Here is a 17,020-nt window from a genome sequence, read left to right as displayed (position 1 = left end):
AGACGACGACATCAAAGGGGCTCCCGGGTCATTAGATATAGCTATAGCACCGTTCAGACCATTATTTAACACGCAAGAGCAGAACAGCCTCTTTAAAACGGAACGAGCTTAGTAACGAGCCAGTTTTGGTAATTGTCTGGAGCCTTTCTGGCGTCTTTTTTAGGGGAAGAAAAGACGTAGTACGCGCGTCAGGCTACTCCATTAAAAAAAAAAAAAAAAAACAGTATCTTACTAAAGGGGGATATTTTGTGAGGCGTACCCTCCCATGCCAAAGAAGAACCACAGTTTCTAGAGCACTAGTTTTGTAGCGTTTTCTCGTTTTCTTCAGATAAGTAGCCTAAATGCTAAGGTTGCTGCACTTCTGTCTCTTTTCCTTTGTTACTCAGACCAAGACAAGCAGGCAGCTCCGGCGGAGGCAACACTTCTCTCAGTTTTGAGCCCTGTATGTTTTTTATGGGAAACTTTTCAACCTCTCGTTTTTCAAAGTGCTGAAAGTTGGAGAAGGAAACCCCTTTTGTAGTGATCCTCCTCCTCCCATCTCTCCCTCCACAATAAGAGCCACATTGTAGAGATGGAGGACCAGGCCCGCATGATGTTGGGTCATATTGGACTAACTGGACTGTCTCATGAGGATGTGGGTGATCCTGACAACATAAGGAAACATCACAACCTCGGTCAGCCGCAGCAGCAGGACATTGGTGACATCCTCCAGCAGATCATGGTCATCACAGATGAGAGTCTGGATGAGGCCCAGGCCAGGTAATAACATGACGAGATAAGGCCTGATAGAAGGCAGAACATGTTTTAAGAGTTGGATTTGGGTCTGCACAGGCAATCATCAACACAGTATCCCCACAAGCGTGCATGGTCTTACACACACATAACACACTGTAATACACTGTAATAACACCCCCCCACACATGCACAGTACTGCTGGAATGTTGGTGCCCCCTCTCCAGCTGTGCATCACCACCTTTCACCCCACAGGCCTTATCAACAGCACTCAATATAAAGCTGACGGCACTGATGGCACTCCATACTAGGGTCGTGAAATCACACAGTAACTCATAGGGCTGGGTAATTCTTCAGTGTTATTCAGTGTTTATCATGTTTATCATCCCACAAATTAGAATTAACAAAATGAGTCGTACATATGAAGATTTTGGATTAAAGTTTAACAGTGGAATCCAGTTCACTGGTTTTAGCATCACTTGGATTATTGTATATGTGATTTTCTTACATTTGCAATATCGCTATACACACTGATAGGGGAAAGCTTTCTTATTAATATTGTGATCATTTCAATCATATTGCCCAGTTCTTGTAACTCACCATACAATACTACCGTATTACACACCAGCAATACTGTGATACACAGTAAAACCAAATAAAATCACATTATATGTGCTACAAAAAAAAATCCAGGTTAGGATTTGTGTTACCCCTGATATTATTATTAGTATACCCTTTAAAAGGAGAACAGACAGATAAGCATAGTTTATATTAGTCCAGCCACAATTTTTTGTCCTTTGTTAATACTTGTTATTACTGTAATGCATTGTCTGTCTTTCTTCCTCTCCTGATCTTGTGCTAAGTGTTTCACATTTGTGTTACATACAAGTTTTATAAGTTTTATAACAAGCTGAGATAAAACATCCCATACCGAGTTGCACTGAGGTTTTACAAGCAACACATTCAAATAGTCATAAACTGGCCAAAAAAACTGCCAGAAAACAGCACATTTCAGATCAAATGTATGCAGGAAAAGAATAAAATATCCATGCCCCAGGAATGTAACAAAAAGTGTCACAATACTGGTGTCAGATTATCAATATTGCATTGTAGAAAACAGTGTGACATTATATTGCAATATAGACTATTTGTGCCATCCCTTTTGCATGTGGACACCAGACTTTTTCAAAGTTTCTGCATGATTGTGCATTCAATCTGTTCTCTTGTTTTCTTCACTAAGGTGACTAAGTCCAGGTGAGTTAGACAGCTACAGTATGTGATCAGGCTGGTTTTCAGTCAAAGGCTTGAACAGGTCTGGTTGCGTACTCACTCATCTGAATCCAGTCTGTTCAGCACTAAAATGCAATGTGTCTACATGACCGTTGTTGATGGATGTCAGTGCATAACGTCTACTAAAGAATGGTTTGTAATTCACAATCTCTGTCTCCCTGTCTTTCATTTTCCATAAAAGGAAGCACGCTTTGAACTGCCACAGAATGAAGCCCGCCCTCTTCAGTGTCCTGTGTGAGATCAAAGAAAGGACAGGTAAGTTGTCCATTTGCTTCCTGGTCTTTATTCACATCAGCCAGCGAAGAAACAGCTTTGCATGCTGATAAGGATTTTTTTTTACTCTTTCAGTGCATCCATGTTTGTAGTTCAGGATAACCCTACACTTCACATACATTATTTTGAACTTCAGGCTTGTAGCATTTTCAGGAGAAAGGATTATGATAACGCACCTGTAGTAGTGTTTCTTTTTACTCGTGCATTTTGAAGTATTGAATTAGATTAGCTAGATGGAAATAGCAAAATCTGATAAATCGCCTTTGCTGAATAAGTTCTGACGTTGCGAACTTTTAACCCTGACTGATCAGCTGTCACTGCTGTCGGCATCTTCCCGGATACTCCCATACTGTGTATTTGTCTCTGGACAGCATGAAACACATGGAAGAACAATTAGAACTTGCTAAATTGAGCCAAATTCCTAAAGACCTCTCTCCTTTTTTTGTCTCGTAGATGGTGTTAAATGCGGTTAGATGGCCAAGGCGACTTGTTTTGTTAAGTTTTCGGTTAGCAACCTCTACTACTTCTACTCTGTTTACTGGCAGATTACAGCCATGTGTAGCCTATAGCGCCTACATCTGATGAAACTACGCTGTAGTCTGGTTTATCCCAGTAGTCTGGGTTGTTAACATTAGGAATGTGTGCCAGCCGCATAAACTGAATAGTAGCAGGGTGGTTGTTATAAATATTTTATACCTAAATATTCGATCCTGACATTCAATCCCACCCCACTGATGCAGCATTTGAATTTACAGTAAAGGGCCCACATTTGTGTTTTACCTGGAAGGAAATCATCTTTCCTTGGCTTTTGAGTGGCGAACTCTTTCACACACAAAACCGAGAGAAGTGTGAGCTACAAAGCAGTCCTTGTTATTACCTCATTTCATTCACACAGCTTGGAAACGGGAACCCTGAGGTTGGCAGCAGGACCCCTCCTGCTATAGAGTTTCCAAGGCAACTACTTGTCTCACCTACTCACTGTCATTCAGCTTTTTCAAACTCTTAACAGCCTGAATTTACAGAATCAATCACCGAGTTGCATTTGCCAGCCTTTTTTAGCTCAGTTGTACATTTCTCACACCACAGCTTTGACTCAGAAAGAGCCGATCTTTGCCTTTTGGTGTGAATGGGTGCACACGGGCAATGTGCTCTGATCTTGGTTTCATGCATTTCAGTCAGTGCTTAGCTTTGTTATGAAGGTGGGAACGTTGACTGCTGACCCTCTCAGCCAGAAATCTCCCTCTTCTTAATTGTAAAGATGATCAAAAGGTAAGGCTGGTATTGTTCTATAGCTTTTACTGTCAACAAATCCCATGAAAACGTCAAAATCAGCAATGTTTCAGTGTCAGTACTTTCTGATTTCTCTCTGTGGCATTCAGCCCCAAGCCCATTTGTTCCTACTGAAGACATAAGCCTACATCTTTAAAAACAGGTCACAAACAAGGTTTCATTTATTATTTTTTGCTATCTCAGTAATTTCCCAGCAGCTGGGCACTGTAGTTTTTGCCAAAAGTTACTCAAACACGTAAATAGTGCATTTGTGGGGCACTATTTTCAGCTTGGATTAATACACATTTGGTGCTCTAGTGAGTATTTACAGCAGCATGTAGGATTGACTCAAAATAAATTTATAGTAAATAAAGTCATTGTAATGAAGGAACTAAACAAGCCAAAAATGATCACGTAGTTTGCGTAACGTGCATCGTCATATTAAACCTGCCCCATGTGAGATAGGGGTGCGCGATATATCGACTCAATATCGTTATCGCAATATCACGTTGCGCAATATTATAGTGAAAGTGTCGCCATAAGTATGCAATATTTTGTTTATTTTGTGGAGCGCTGCGTCCCGTCCGTTGGCTGTGTGGCTTAGTTGTGTTTTGATTTAGAGCCCGCTTGAAACGCTATAGTGATCATGTTTCATTGGCCAAGTTACCATACCACTTGCACATGTTCGTGCTCGTCAGCGCACGGGTCCACTACGTGACAAACCCTATGGAGCGTACCAAGTGTGTGCATATTTCGACAGAGTGACAGTGTAAGTGAAGAAATAGATAGAGACAACAACACGGAACGAATCAGAGAAGCGAAAGAAAAGTTGTGTCCTGTTCTCTTTATTTATTTTATGCTGTACAACCAGTAAAACCTGTCCTGTTCAGTAGACATGGTCCTTATTTATTTATTCATGTTGTACCAGTCCAATATGATTGTCAGTTGAAATAAACCTTGTGTTGTATTTGTTATGAATCTATTTTGATGCGTTTTCCCATCATTTTTGTAATTTGACATTAAGTTTAAAAATATCAAAATGAATATCGATATCGCAACATTCATAATCGGTATCGCAATATCATATGTTGTCAATATCGTGCAACCCTAATATGAGATAAACGGTTGTGATTGGCCCGGCCTGGGCCTGGTCGGCTGGAAATCTGTCTGAACGAGAGGCGGCCCAGGCGTCTCTGCCAGAGCAAATAAAACCCCCAGATTTGTCGAGTTCCCAGGCTAACTTGAAGTTATAATCTGGTATAAATGGCTAAATGTGTTTTGAATCCTTGGTCAGTAGCTTGATTTATTTTTCATTACATTTTCCATTGGTATGTTGTTGCTCCTTCACACTGATTTGGGGCTTCCAGACTGTCTCCGTATCTAAATTATTGTGGAATTTTAGAACATATTGTTTCTCTCTCTCTCTCTCTCTCTCTCTCTCTCTCTCTCTCTCTCTCTCTCTCTCTCTTTGCCTCGACCGAACTCGTGCTGCCTCCCTCTTTCTGCTGTCAGTGTCTCGTTCTCTTCATCTCTGTCCCAAATAAGAACCATTAAAAATAACTCCTCACATGACAGCAACAGTTCAAAGCACTGCTGTTTTATTGTGCTATGGGCTCCCTGCCATAGATTTCAAACTGTTTTGTATCTATGCTCCCTGCATCCTTCTCTGGATATGTCTGCCCACTTCTCTGCTATCCAAATTTTCTGGGAATTTTTAAGAGCGTTACAACGCACAAAATAGTACAGTGGCAAAGCAAGAAGTAAGAAAACATAACAAATGACAAGAGCATTGGAGGGACAGATTGATGGATGAGTTGGAGGGAGAGGCAGTAATGGGTGTGTTTCATGGATTGGCAGACAGTTGATAATCTCCAGACCCCGGAGTCCTGTCAGCCTTCACCACAAACAGATTCTCAGTGGGGGACAGTTTGCCACCCAACTGGGCTCACAAAGCTGGATTTACTCGCTCTGGTCCACAAGGCGTCATGGACTGCAGCTCATCTCTTTATCCTGTGAATTGTGTGTGAGCGTGTGTGTTAGTCACTGGGCAATCTGGAAGGCTGGCCCAAACTCTGGACTAATTACCAAGTAATTAACAGTAATGAGGCCCGTCCCTCTTTGAACATACTTGTCTTTGCTTTTCTCTCATCCACTCTGCTGCTGTCTTTCCCGCTTTTTACTATTTTCTTATACACTCAGTTGCCATTTTATTAGGTGCATCCAATTAAAACAGAGGCAGTCTAATACAACCGTACTGCAGTCAATCCTACCTTCATGAAATCATGTAATACTGTTCCGTTTTTGTTGAAACCATTTTAGAGGTGTTGATTCAACTAAATGGTCCTTTTGTTGGCTGTAGTTTGGTGCTGTTGAATCTTGTTTCATTATACTGAGGGGTGTGGCCTCTACCCTGATAAAAATGGGGTGGACGAAATAAACACCTCTCAGTACACCTAATAAACCTAATGTAAACGTTACTGTTAGTAAATGAAATTCCCTTTTTGACCTTGTTGTTTCTCACATGTAGGTTTCTTTCAACCCCCTCTTTTCCAACATTTTTTTGGGGGCTTTTCCACCTTTAAATTTGACAGGACAGCTAGGTGAGAAAGGGGGAAAACATGCAGGAAATTGTCACAGGTTGGATTTGAACCCTCGATCTCTGCGTCGAGGCATAAACCTCTCAGTATATGTGCACCGGCTCTACCCACAGATCCAACCCGGCCACCTATTTTTTTCCAACTTTAATTGTCCTTTGATTTTCAACTTTACACAAATATGTTATCTCAGAATGTGTTTTAGCATGACACAAGATGACTTTCCAGAGAAGTAAAAAAGAGAAATTGAAATTAGGGAAACATGATCCCGCAAAAGAGAGGGGTTGGGTTGTTGGATGTATAAACGAAGAAAGATAGCAAAAGGGGAATGCAGATGTGGAGAAGTGCTTTTCTGTAAACTGGTAATTATCCCTCTTTGTCCTTACTTCTGAGAAACAGGTGGATCTTCTTTATAGTGTGTGATCCGTCGTCATGGAACACTCACACAGGTGCTACATGAGAGTTGTTGGATTGTACCGTAATCCGGTTAATCTGGCACATCAGTGTGTTAAGTGCAGTATAGTCATATTTGGATGTAATATGACATCCATATTTCACATAATAACCATATTACTGTTCTCTAATATGGTTTGGGAAATGACTAGTAAGTCTTGGCAAAATAAGAGGCCATCACAGATTGTTAGTTTATAGATGTGTCTGTCTGGATTTTGTTAGCCAGATGCACAGGCTGTCATCGCCCTCGTTGCGAGATTATGAATGTGATCTCTGGAACTACCTTGTAATTGCCACCTAATTTGCATAGCTGTGCAAATTAACGACCTCTCAAATGAGCCCTAATTTTTCACTGGGTCTTTAGTCGCTCCTTAAGAGCTGGCGTTAATTAACAGCTGTGTGTGTGTGTGTGTGTACGTGTGTGTGTGTGTGTGTGTGTGTGTGTGTGTGTGTGTGTGTACAAGGAAGCTTATGGTATGTGTGGTTGATTTTCCTTGGCATGGGGATGCCAAGAAAAGCTGGCATCACTACCATAACAGTAGCTACTGTTCTTCCTTTTGTAAACATCCCTCATGGCAGTGTTTTTTGATGTGTCTCTCTGTCGAAGCCTCTTCTTTTTCTCTCGCACTCCAATTGCCCCAGTATACAGACACCACTTAAGACCTGATTTCCTCACTGTCTCCAACAAACGTCTTCTGTCATCCAGTATTTATATTGACAGCTCTTCCTGGGCTATTAAACAATAGTTTCTCTGAGGTTTTATCATTACCACCTTAAAGGTCCCATGGCATGAAAATGTATGAGGTTTTTTAACATTAATATGAGTTCCTCCAGCCTGCCTATGGTCCCCCAGTGGATAGAAATGGAGATAGGTGTAAACCGAGCCCTGGGTATCCTGCTCTGCCTTTTGAGAAAATGAAAACTCAGATGGGCCAATCTGGAATCTTCCCTATATGATGTCATAAGGGGAAAGGTTACCTCACCTTTCTCTGCTTTGTCCGCCCAGAAATTTTGGCCCGCCCATGAGAAAGAGAGAGACATCACGGCTTGCAAACGAGCAAAGTGGCAGTTGGTCAAAGCCACACCCCCACCCTCCACCTTGCCCCCGCCCTCCTCCTCAATAGCTACAGACACAGAAATGGCACATACTAAGGAAAGCTCATTGTGGGACTGGCTCTAGTGGCTGTAATTCTACACCAAGGCTGAATTTTGGGAAAGAGACTTCAGATACAGTATTAGGAGACCGCTGAGGCCTATATAAAATCATCCAAAAAGCAGCATGTCATAGGACCTTTAAGGCCATTAGCCAGCTGTTGCTACATGAGACCAGCCAATTGTCTCTAGGACATATAAGATTAAAAACGTTGGCTTGTTTCTCGAGCGCCTAGCAGATCATTGATACTTTTATGGAAAATGATTTTCAACCTTGTGTTAGGACATGCTGTTATTGGACATTTCAGACAAAAATTTGAGTAAGGAGCAAAATAAAATAATCAAAATATAGAGTGGAAATATGTTTGTTGTGGATCTTGTATTGTGAGCTAGTGCTCTCTGCTGGCTGTGAAGGGAACCAAACACACACACACACACACATACATAAATTTGCAAATGTTTACATAAAAGAAAAGAGAAAAAACAAACTAAAAAAACATGTTTTTCTAGCACCTTGTTTTCTGTGATTCTTTTCATTTCTTTATCACAGATTGGATTCACAGCATTAATATGTGCACAAACATAGTAATGCTGTGAATCCAATCCAATCTTCAAATCGTAATGCAGCATTTATTAAAATAATATTTAAAAAAATGAAGATGAAAACTGCAAAGAAGCTGTGTAAATATCTATTAGGAAATTTGAGTTTGACATAATGAAAGAAGTACAATATTTGGAAGCAGCTTGGTATTAGTGTTTTTTTTCCGCAATTCGGTGATGACGTCACGTTGGGGAGACGTGTATCAGCCTGGTACTGTAACTATGGTGACTGACTGGGATGAGGAAGAGGGTTTTTTACGGTCCGTGAATAGCACCAAGTGAAAGTCAATGTTTTATTTATATCTATTGACAGTGATCATGTCGTTAGTTCAGATAAGTACCGCTAAACTTATCTAGATCTAGAAAATACAAGGCATCATGCTAGCTATGTGCTAACTTGCCAGTCCCACCTGTGAAATCCCCCGATGGTTGTAAACACATAGATATGATTGATATCATGATTAGATATCTCACGTTTTGATGGTAGCCTACTAGCTCCAGTAACAACATATTTGCCTGGTGTTTATTTATTACTTGGACGGGGATGCTGTTCAGCTTTTCACAAGTTTAGACAGCTAGCTAACGCGCTACGCCGGCCTTAACGTTAAGCGCGCACGCATTAGCCTAGCCGGCTAGGTAAATATTACGAGTGCCTTCGAGTTTTATATCTGCGTCCACGTTGTCAACATAAGACTTGTGGCGTTGGTTCCTTTGTACCATAACTTTATTGAATGAACGTTAAACTTCGGCTCCTACGAGATGGTTTTGTTAGTTAGTTAGTTACACACAAAGCTAACTGGCTATAGTTAGCCTGTACGTATGCTAGCGGACATTAGCTAACGTTGCATAGCCAGCAAGCAGCTTCGGCGAGCTAACCTCGACAGCTAACACATCCATGTGTCTCCATTTCAAAACATCACTGCAGATTGACTGCTTTTAACAGCAGAGGTTGATTGTGGGCGACATACTGTTGCGGTTAGCTCGCCGAAACTAACGTTACTGCCGATTGCCGAAGTTGCTGGCTGGCTATGCAACGTTAGCTAATCCCGCTAGCATACGTACAGGTTAACTATAGCCAGTTAGCTTTGTGTGTAATGTTACAAAAAAACACCTATTTCGTAGGAGCGAAGCTTAATATTTCATTCAATAAAAGTATGATACAAAAGGAGCACTAACGCCACGTCTTGTGTTGACAACGTGGACGCAGCTCCGAAAACAGTTGTAATACCGGTATTTAACTAGCAGTCTAACCTAACGCTGCGCTAACGTTAGCAAACGTCGGCGTATCGTTAGCTAGCTGTTTAAACTTGTGAAAAGCCGAATAGCATCCCCGTCCAAGCTGCCTTTCACTTCCCCCCCAATATTATTCACATAATAAAGACACATTTACTCGGTCGAGACCAAAAGCCATATTTTGCCAGATCAGTGGCAGAAACCGGGACCGGGACAGTGAACCGAGACGGGACTTTCGCCTGCCGTCTCCCCAACGTGACGTCATGCAATGCATTGTGGGGGAAAGACAAACCGCTGTAAAATAGTACCTACTTTTTCGTGTTATATTCTGTTTTGTGATACCTAACAACATCAAATACATGAATACCAGTTTAAATGTTTATTACCAACAAGCAATTACCACAAATTCGTTGGAAAATTAAACTTGCAACATGGGCTTTAAAAGTGTGAGTGAATATCATGTAGTCGTTCTAACTTATGCTTGTGCATCCTGTTTTTCTAGTTCTACATAGCTGAACATTTCAGTGTTACATAAGCAGGATATACAAAGGTATTAGGTATTAGTGTGCATTCAATTTTCCTCAGCTCTTTTCACTCTTTGTCTCTGTTCTTTCCCAATGCCACAGATTAAAAGATGCTCCACATTTTGAACATATAAAGCATTAAACTCTGAATTTAAACGATAGTAGTTGTCAGTATATGATGGCAGTATATTCAAAATGGTAATGCTGTCAGCATTGCGAATTAAGTACAGCGGTAGGTGAGTATGTTAAGTGAAAATCACACCTGATGCGTTTGTGACTGTTTCCATCCATCTGCACAGCCCTGAGCATCCGAGGCGTCCAAGAAGAAGACAGCCCGGACCCTCAATTCCTGCGACTGGACAACATGCTGTTAGCGGAGGGGGTTGCGGGTCCAGAGAGGAGCGGGGCCTCTGCAGCGGCGGCAGTGGTTGCCGCGGCTGCCGGAGGGTCACCTAGTGAGGGGAATGTGGAACACAGCGAGTACAAAGAGAAGCTCGCTCAGATACGACGGATGTACCACGCTGAGCTGGAGAAATACCAACAGGTGTGATATTGGTTTACAGTAGGAAGTGCTGGACAATTTTCTGCAAAGCTACTGTGACACTTCATGATTATAATTTTTTTTTTTTATTGTAATAATTACAAAATAATTACATCGCAATTAAGTATTACTCTGTCACGAAATCATCATGTCATAGATGTGTTATTTTATGACGGCTTTCCATATGACTGAGCCACTCAGGACTGACTACTGGAAGGTTTTTCTGAATACAATCTTTTGGTTTTGGGATGCCAGAGAAGGAAAGTTATGGATCCCCCCAGCGTTTTGGCCAGAGGTGCAGTGAGTGGGATGTAAAACCAGAAGGTTATGATAAGCTTAAGTTGATTTGAGTTTGTTTGAATTCTTTCTTTGTCCCTCTCCCTCACCTTCATACCTGATCTACTCACCCCTCCTCCGGTACAGGCATGCAATGAATTCACCGACCACGTGATGAACCTGCTGAGGGAACAGTCCCGTACACGGCCCATCTCGCCCAAAGAGATTGAGCGAATGGTGGGAATCATCCACCGCAAGTTCAGCACTATCCAGATGCAACTAAAGCAGAGCACATGTGAAGCTGTCATGATCCTACGCTCCAGGTTCCTGGATGCCAGGTGGGTTTTGCACTGGTTTATTTTGATGCCTCCTCTTACCTTTCAGTGTCTTCCAGTTAGGGCTGGGCGATACGGAGAAAATCCGATATCACGATATTCTTGACCAAATACCTCGATATCGATATTGCGGCGATATTCCAGGGTTGACAATTGGTGCTTTAACAAAATATCTTTATACTTAGATTTTAGATAAATAATCATCAGTCATGTGGCCATAATGTCTAAGTGAGGAAAAGGCAAATAATAGAACAGCTAGAACAGTCTGGTAAGTTCAGAAAAGTACATCACTTTACTGTAATGCAGCCTTTAAAACCAGGAAAAGACAACACTCCTATCACAATATTACGATATCCAAAATCTAAGACAATATCTAGTCTCCTATCACGATATCGATATAATATTGATATATTGCCCAGCCCTACTTCCAGTGTGTGTGACAGTGTACTTACAACATTGTGAGTATTTGCTCATGGTTAATTGTCGAAATCGCTCTTTTTCTGTCAGGCGGAAACGAAGAAACTTCAGCAAGCAGGCGGCCGAAATTTTGAATACATATTTTTACTCCCATCTGGCAAACCCATACCCCAGTGAGGAGGCCAAGGAGGACCTGGCCAGGAAGTGTTCTATCACCGTTTCTCAGGTCAGAATGTCAAAGACGCACTAGGAAAAAGGAATTCATAACATGTAGAAACTGATAAAGCACACGTGTATACTGTAGTACTTGGACATAGTTTAGTATAATGAAGCCAGCTGAATTTGCTGGCTTGCTTCTGTTTTTACCTGTAACTCTCCCAGGTGGCCAACTGGTTTGGAAACAAGAGGATTCGGTATAAGAGGAACGTTGCAAAGTTGCAGGAAGAAGCTAACCGGTACGCTGTGAAGACAGCTGTGGACGCTGCCAGTGTATCTTCACAGGCAAGCCAAGCCAACTCCCCAGCCACACCAAACTCAGGTACATACACACACATACCTCCCGTGGCCAACATAAATCCTGTTTTTTTTTGTCTAAAAGAAGGAGAAGATGACTTTAAAGATAACTAACTTTAACGTATCTGTTTAATCTTAGACATAAGAATGTTGAATGAATGCAGAATGGAGGATGAAATAAGATTTTGAAAGGTTAAAGAAAGTCCGAGCATCCACTGACGGCGAGCGCTAGTAGATTGCTCACCACAAGAACCAAACATCGTGTTCCCCAACACGACGCCAAGAGAGCACATGTCAATGGCCTCAGTGAAGGGGAGTTCTAATATAGGGTTCTGGAGCCCTGAATGTGGAAGAAACATTACACTTAATGAAGAACAGTGTCATAATTTAAAGAATAAAAGGACAACTTGGCACATAACAGAAATATTCTACAAATGGAAATATCAAAAGAAGGTAGCCATTTGAATTCATGATATGAATGTGAGCTTTAGCCATCATGAAACGGTTCCCGATGACCATCGGTTAACAATGAATGTGTTGCGTAGCAATACATTGGACTGACTTTTAAAAGTAAATTGGATGTTACAATAACAATTCTTCCTACTCTTTGGTACCCCTTCAGCTGATGCCACCCTAGTTGACCACCTAGCTCATAGATGCCTAAAAGCAGCCCTGTCTGCAGGGCAGCATGTTGGTTGAAGTATTAAAATGTGTGTTCCCTGTATGCCAACAGGAGGATACCCAGCTCCGTGTTACACTCCTGATGGGAGGTTATGAGGACCTGCCTGCAGGAACTGCCTTCCCTCCTCTCTGTGTCCATGTAAGTAGCTGTGGTTACACACTGTTGCTATAGTTACACACTGTCCATCTGAGTAGTCATGGTAACAACCTTTATGTGTGTAGGTGTGTGGTTTTGTGTGACACGTTTTGTAGACCCTATTAATGTTGTTCCCCTTACATATGCTGCACTACATCCCCAACTGAAACGGGACACTAGATTGTTTTTGACTATACACCTTCCTTGTTTAGGTGTTGGTGTGTAGCTATTTTTTTTTGGGAGGGGGGGGGGGTTGACCAAAATTACAATCACAATTCTTTTTAATATATGTCAAGGGATAATACTGTGGTGGGGTTAGGGTAAGGTGATGAGAAAGTTATCTCAATGATTCCCCCCGCTTCGGGTTAATAGCATAATGTGTCGAATATCTAGAACTGTAAGAAAGGAGCAAGAAACAAAGTGTTCATTCATAGACTTAATTTGCAAAATACAGAGGAATTCAGACCAAACCTTCCAACAGGATGGATGTTGGTCCATGTTTTTCTGTTGGTAGTGAATGTGTTAGTGGGTAAAAGTTTGCTACTATCCTCACCATAAAAATGTATAAATTGCTGAAAGTGTTTTTTTCAGTTATGAGACATAAAGGATTTTTCTCATTTACATGACGTTCCAGAATTCAGGCTACCGTAGAATTCTGTGAATAATCATTATCAAATATAAATCCAGTGAAAGTGGATATAACAAAATAGGCAGGGTCAGTGGATCTAAGGGTATATTTGTTCCTTTACAGCTAACACCCTGTACATCCCACTCTGAATGTCTATTTCTGTAGGGTGATGACGGCTGGCAGGACAGCAGCGATTCCTCGTCCCATCTCTCCCCCCCCCCCACCCAGAGCAACAGGAAGCAAGCACTACATAACCTCCATGATGATGCTCCACCTTCCAATCCTGCTCCTCCGACTAATACAACCCAGACTGTAGACCTCCAGCCAAACAGAGCATTACCAAAACTCTGCAACTTTCTTTTGTTTTGCTTTGTGATGCTGATCCTTTCTAACATCTCTCCCACACGTTCTTTTTAACCCCTTCATTTTACGAATGTGTTGACAACTCTTTCTTTCTTTTTTTTTCTTTTTACTATTACTCACACCATTTTTCTTTATTTTTGTTTTTTAAAAGATAAATAAATGACAGAAAGAACCTTTTTTTAATGTACTGCTTCACCTACAGTGAATCATGTATCACTGTATAAAGGTTTAGGGCCTGTATGTGGCCTTGAATCTGATTCATCATTTTATTTCAAAGAATTAAAAAAAGAAGAAAAAAAAATGACAAAAATAAAGCATGTAGTCATTTTTAGATGTTAAACTACAATTTTATTATGTATTTTTTCTTTTAACTTTAAATAATGACCAAAAATGAATAAAAAAACATTGTCACTTATTAAATTTTTCTTTGCTTCAGACAAGAACTGGTTTGAGCTTGTTTCTATTTATGTGAATGTAAATACAAAATTGCTTTAACAGGTAATTATGTTTCTTAAATGCTTTTGAAACAGCGGAACTAAAGAGACTTTCACCCAGGAGATCAGATTCAGTGCATTGTGCTCATGTGCACACATGAAGTTATGATATGTTCCGTTCTAGATCATACTGTACCAATGCAATGTGTGGTTTTTTTTGTTTTATCTGTGCCCTCTAGTGTTGACCAGAGCAACTGCATTGAAACAGTTTTTCCCTTCCTCAAGTTATTATTCAATGGTAAATGTCAACAAATCTTGAGACCAGATAAACTGAGACAAGATTATATCTAAATGTATTGATCATGTATCTGCAGGAGGAGCTGCTGAGGTGGAGTATCTGATTGTGCCACACAATGTAATAGCTATAAAATAATAATACTATTATTACTATAATAATAATATTTGATATAGCACCTTTTACAGACAGTCACAGAGTGCTTCACACAATAAACATTTGTTAAGATACAGTAGGATCCAAAACAGAAAATAAGAAAGCAAAAACAAATACAATACCAACAAAGGTAAAAGATTAAAAGTAAAACCCCAAAATTACAAACGTGACGAAAGCGAGTTGAAACAAGTGTGTCTTCAGCTGCTTTCTAAAAGCGTCAACCGAGACTGCAGAATGTAAGTCAATAGGAAGGGCGTTCCACAGAGTCGGAGCTACCACTTCAAAGGAACGGTCATCTTTAGTTTTCAAAAGAGTGTGTGGGACCACCAGTAATCCCTGGTTAGAAGACCTGAGGGGTGGCCGGGTTGGTACAGTGGGTAGAGCAGGCGCACATATACTTAGAGGTTTATTCAAATATAACACCAAAATTTCGGAGTTTGGACTGTACAGCTTAAGAAAGGGACCCCAAAAGCTGAACAACCTCGGAGGCTGTAGCATCCGGAGCAACAATAAGGACTTCGGTCTTATCTTCATTAAGCTGCAAGAAATTGTTCGCCATGCATCCGTTCCTTAAAGGAAGACAGCTTTTCTTAGACATAAGTAGGGGGTGCGCCAAGGAAAAAAGGTTGGAAACCACTGGCCTAGGGGAAGCATATACAACGTTAATAAAATTGGACCTAACACAAAGCCCTGAGGCACCCCACAAGAAAGGGCAGCAGTTTCAGAGAAATAGGGATCAAGTGACACAGAAAAACAGATCCAGATTGGTTTTCTTCAATAGTGGCTGAACAACTGCATGTTTAAAATACGATGGGACACAACCAGTTTGCAGAGAGCTGTTGATTATAGATCAACAGCTGACCCAAGGACATTTTTAAATAAGGAAGTTGGTATAACATCTACCGGGCTCGAGGAAGACTTCATACTGCTCACCATGTCAGTGAGTTCTTGCAGTGAAATAGGAGCAAAACAATTCAAAATTGATGGCCAAGTAGAATGAACAGAACATGCAGTAGCAGAAGGGATGATGCTATTCCTGACATCTCTGATCTTATTTTGAAAGAAAAATAGAAAGTCACTGCAGTCCTTACTTTAAAACACTGGCACTTCAGGAGGAGCAGGATTGACAATGTTGGTGTCCAAAAGGATTTTGGCGTTATGCTTGCTGGAAGAAGTAAGGTTAGAAAAGTAAGATGTCCTCGCCTCCTTAACCATATTATTATATTCAGATAATAGTTCTTTGTAATAGATTCGGTGAACATGAAGCTTGGTGGCATTCCACTGTTGTTCAGCCCTCCGACATATACGTCAAAAACAGCGAGTGGAGTCATTTAACCATGGGGATGAGTTGACAGAGGGAACAAGTCGCCCCTCCATTGGTCAAAAATGTAAAAAATAAAAACACAACTTCAAATAAAAGTGGTTATGAATTGACAGGATGCGATGTACATATATGATGATGTAATAATAATTACATAGTATCCTGAGTCTTAGTGGCCTGTTATTAAATTAGTTAAAACCACACTCCATTACATTAACAGATGTAATTACTTGTGCAATCCATTAAGACATTTTATTGCATTTTGTTAGACTGCAAAAAATTACAGTCAATTCTTACCTGCCTAATAATCAGTGTTTTGTATTAAAGTATTGATACAAACTATGATGATAAATTATAGGGATTTATCTCTCTTCAGTGATTTCTGATAGTTCTTTGGTGTTTTGATCAAATTCCCTACATTTGGATGTTTTAAAGCATTATTTCTGAATATTCTCCAGTTTAACTGGTTACTCACCAACATCCCAAATTCAGTGACAAGAAAACAGGATAAAAACATGAACAGTTGTACTTTAAGAGTCCTTTGAATTCTGTTTCATCCGGTAATTATCACTGTCGGCTCACTGGTCAATACAATACAGACACATGGAGGAGTGTCAGACTGGAGGGAAATCATTTTCTTGGAAAGCAGAATAATATTCTGAAGACCAAAGTAATTAATGTCTCCATGTACTGTAGTTTAACACACTTAAATTATTGCAAAGTCACAAAGTCCAGCCCCACTGTCCCCCTGGGGATCAATACAGTATTTCTAAAAACTTCTGTCCATGCAATATTAGTGACAGA

At 40.7% G+C, this 17,020-nt stretch overlaps 1 protein-coding gene across 1 annotated transcript; it reads left to right on the top strand.

Annotated features, from left to right (window-relative positions):
• Window positions 1-431: 431 nt before the first annotated feature.
• LOC120560204 (pre-B-cell leukemia transcription factor 1-like) lies at window positions 432-14,450 on the top strand. The gene is made up of 8 exons (XM_039802476.1): window positions 432-759; window positions 2,204-2,277; window positions 10,420-10,664; window positions 11,085-11,275; window positions 11,780-11,915; window positions 12,071-12,227; window positions 12,936-13,022; window positions 13,813-14,450. The coding sequence occupies exons 1-7, from the start codon at window positions 572-574 to the stop codon at window positions 12,977-12,979; spliced, it is 1,035 nt and encodes a 344-aa protein (XP_039658410.1). The 5' UTR covers window positions 432-571; the 3' UTR covers window positions 12,980-13,022; window positions 13,813-14,450.
• The last annotated feature ends 2,570 nt before the right edge of the window (window positions 14,451-17,020 follow it).

This window comes from Perca fluviatilis, chromosome 1 (genome assembly GCF_010015445.1).
Source record: "Perca fluviatilis chromosome 1, GENO_Pfluv_1.0, whole genome shotgun sequence".
NCBI classification, from domain to species: domain Eukaryota; kingdom Metazoa; phylum Chordata; class Actinopteri; order Perciformes; family Percidae; genus Perca; species Perca fluviatilis.
The sequence above is the reverse complement of the archived record's forward strand: the minus strand, read 5'-3'. Positions and strand labels throughout refer to the sequence as shown.

What these genes read in the sequence shown, in the direction of transcription:
- LOC120560204 (XM_039802476.1), top strand. Translation starts at nt 572, where the DNA reads ATGGAGGACCAGGCCCGCATGATGTTGGGTCATATTGGACTAACTGGA. An exon ending in TGAGATCAAAGAAAGGACAG is followed by an intron (nt 2,278 to 10,419) that starts GTAAGTTGTCCA and finishes CCATCTGCACAG; the next exon opens with CCCTGAGCATCCGAGGCGTC. An exon ending in CCCAGCCACACCAAACTCAG is followed by an intron (nt 12,228 to 12,935) that starts GTACATACACAC and finishes GTATGCCAACAG; the next exon opens with GAGGATACCCAGCTCCGTGT.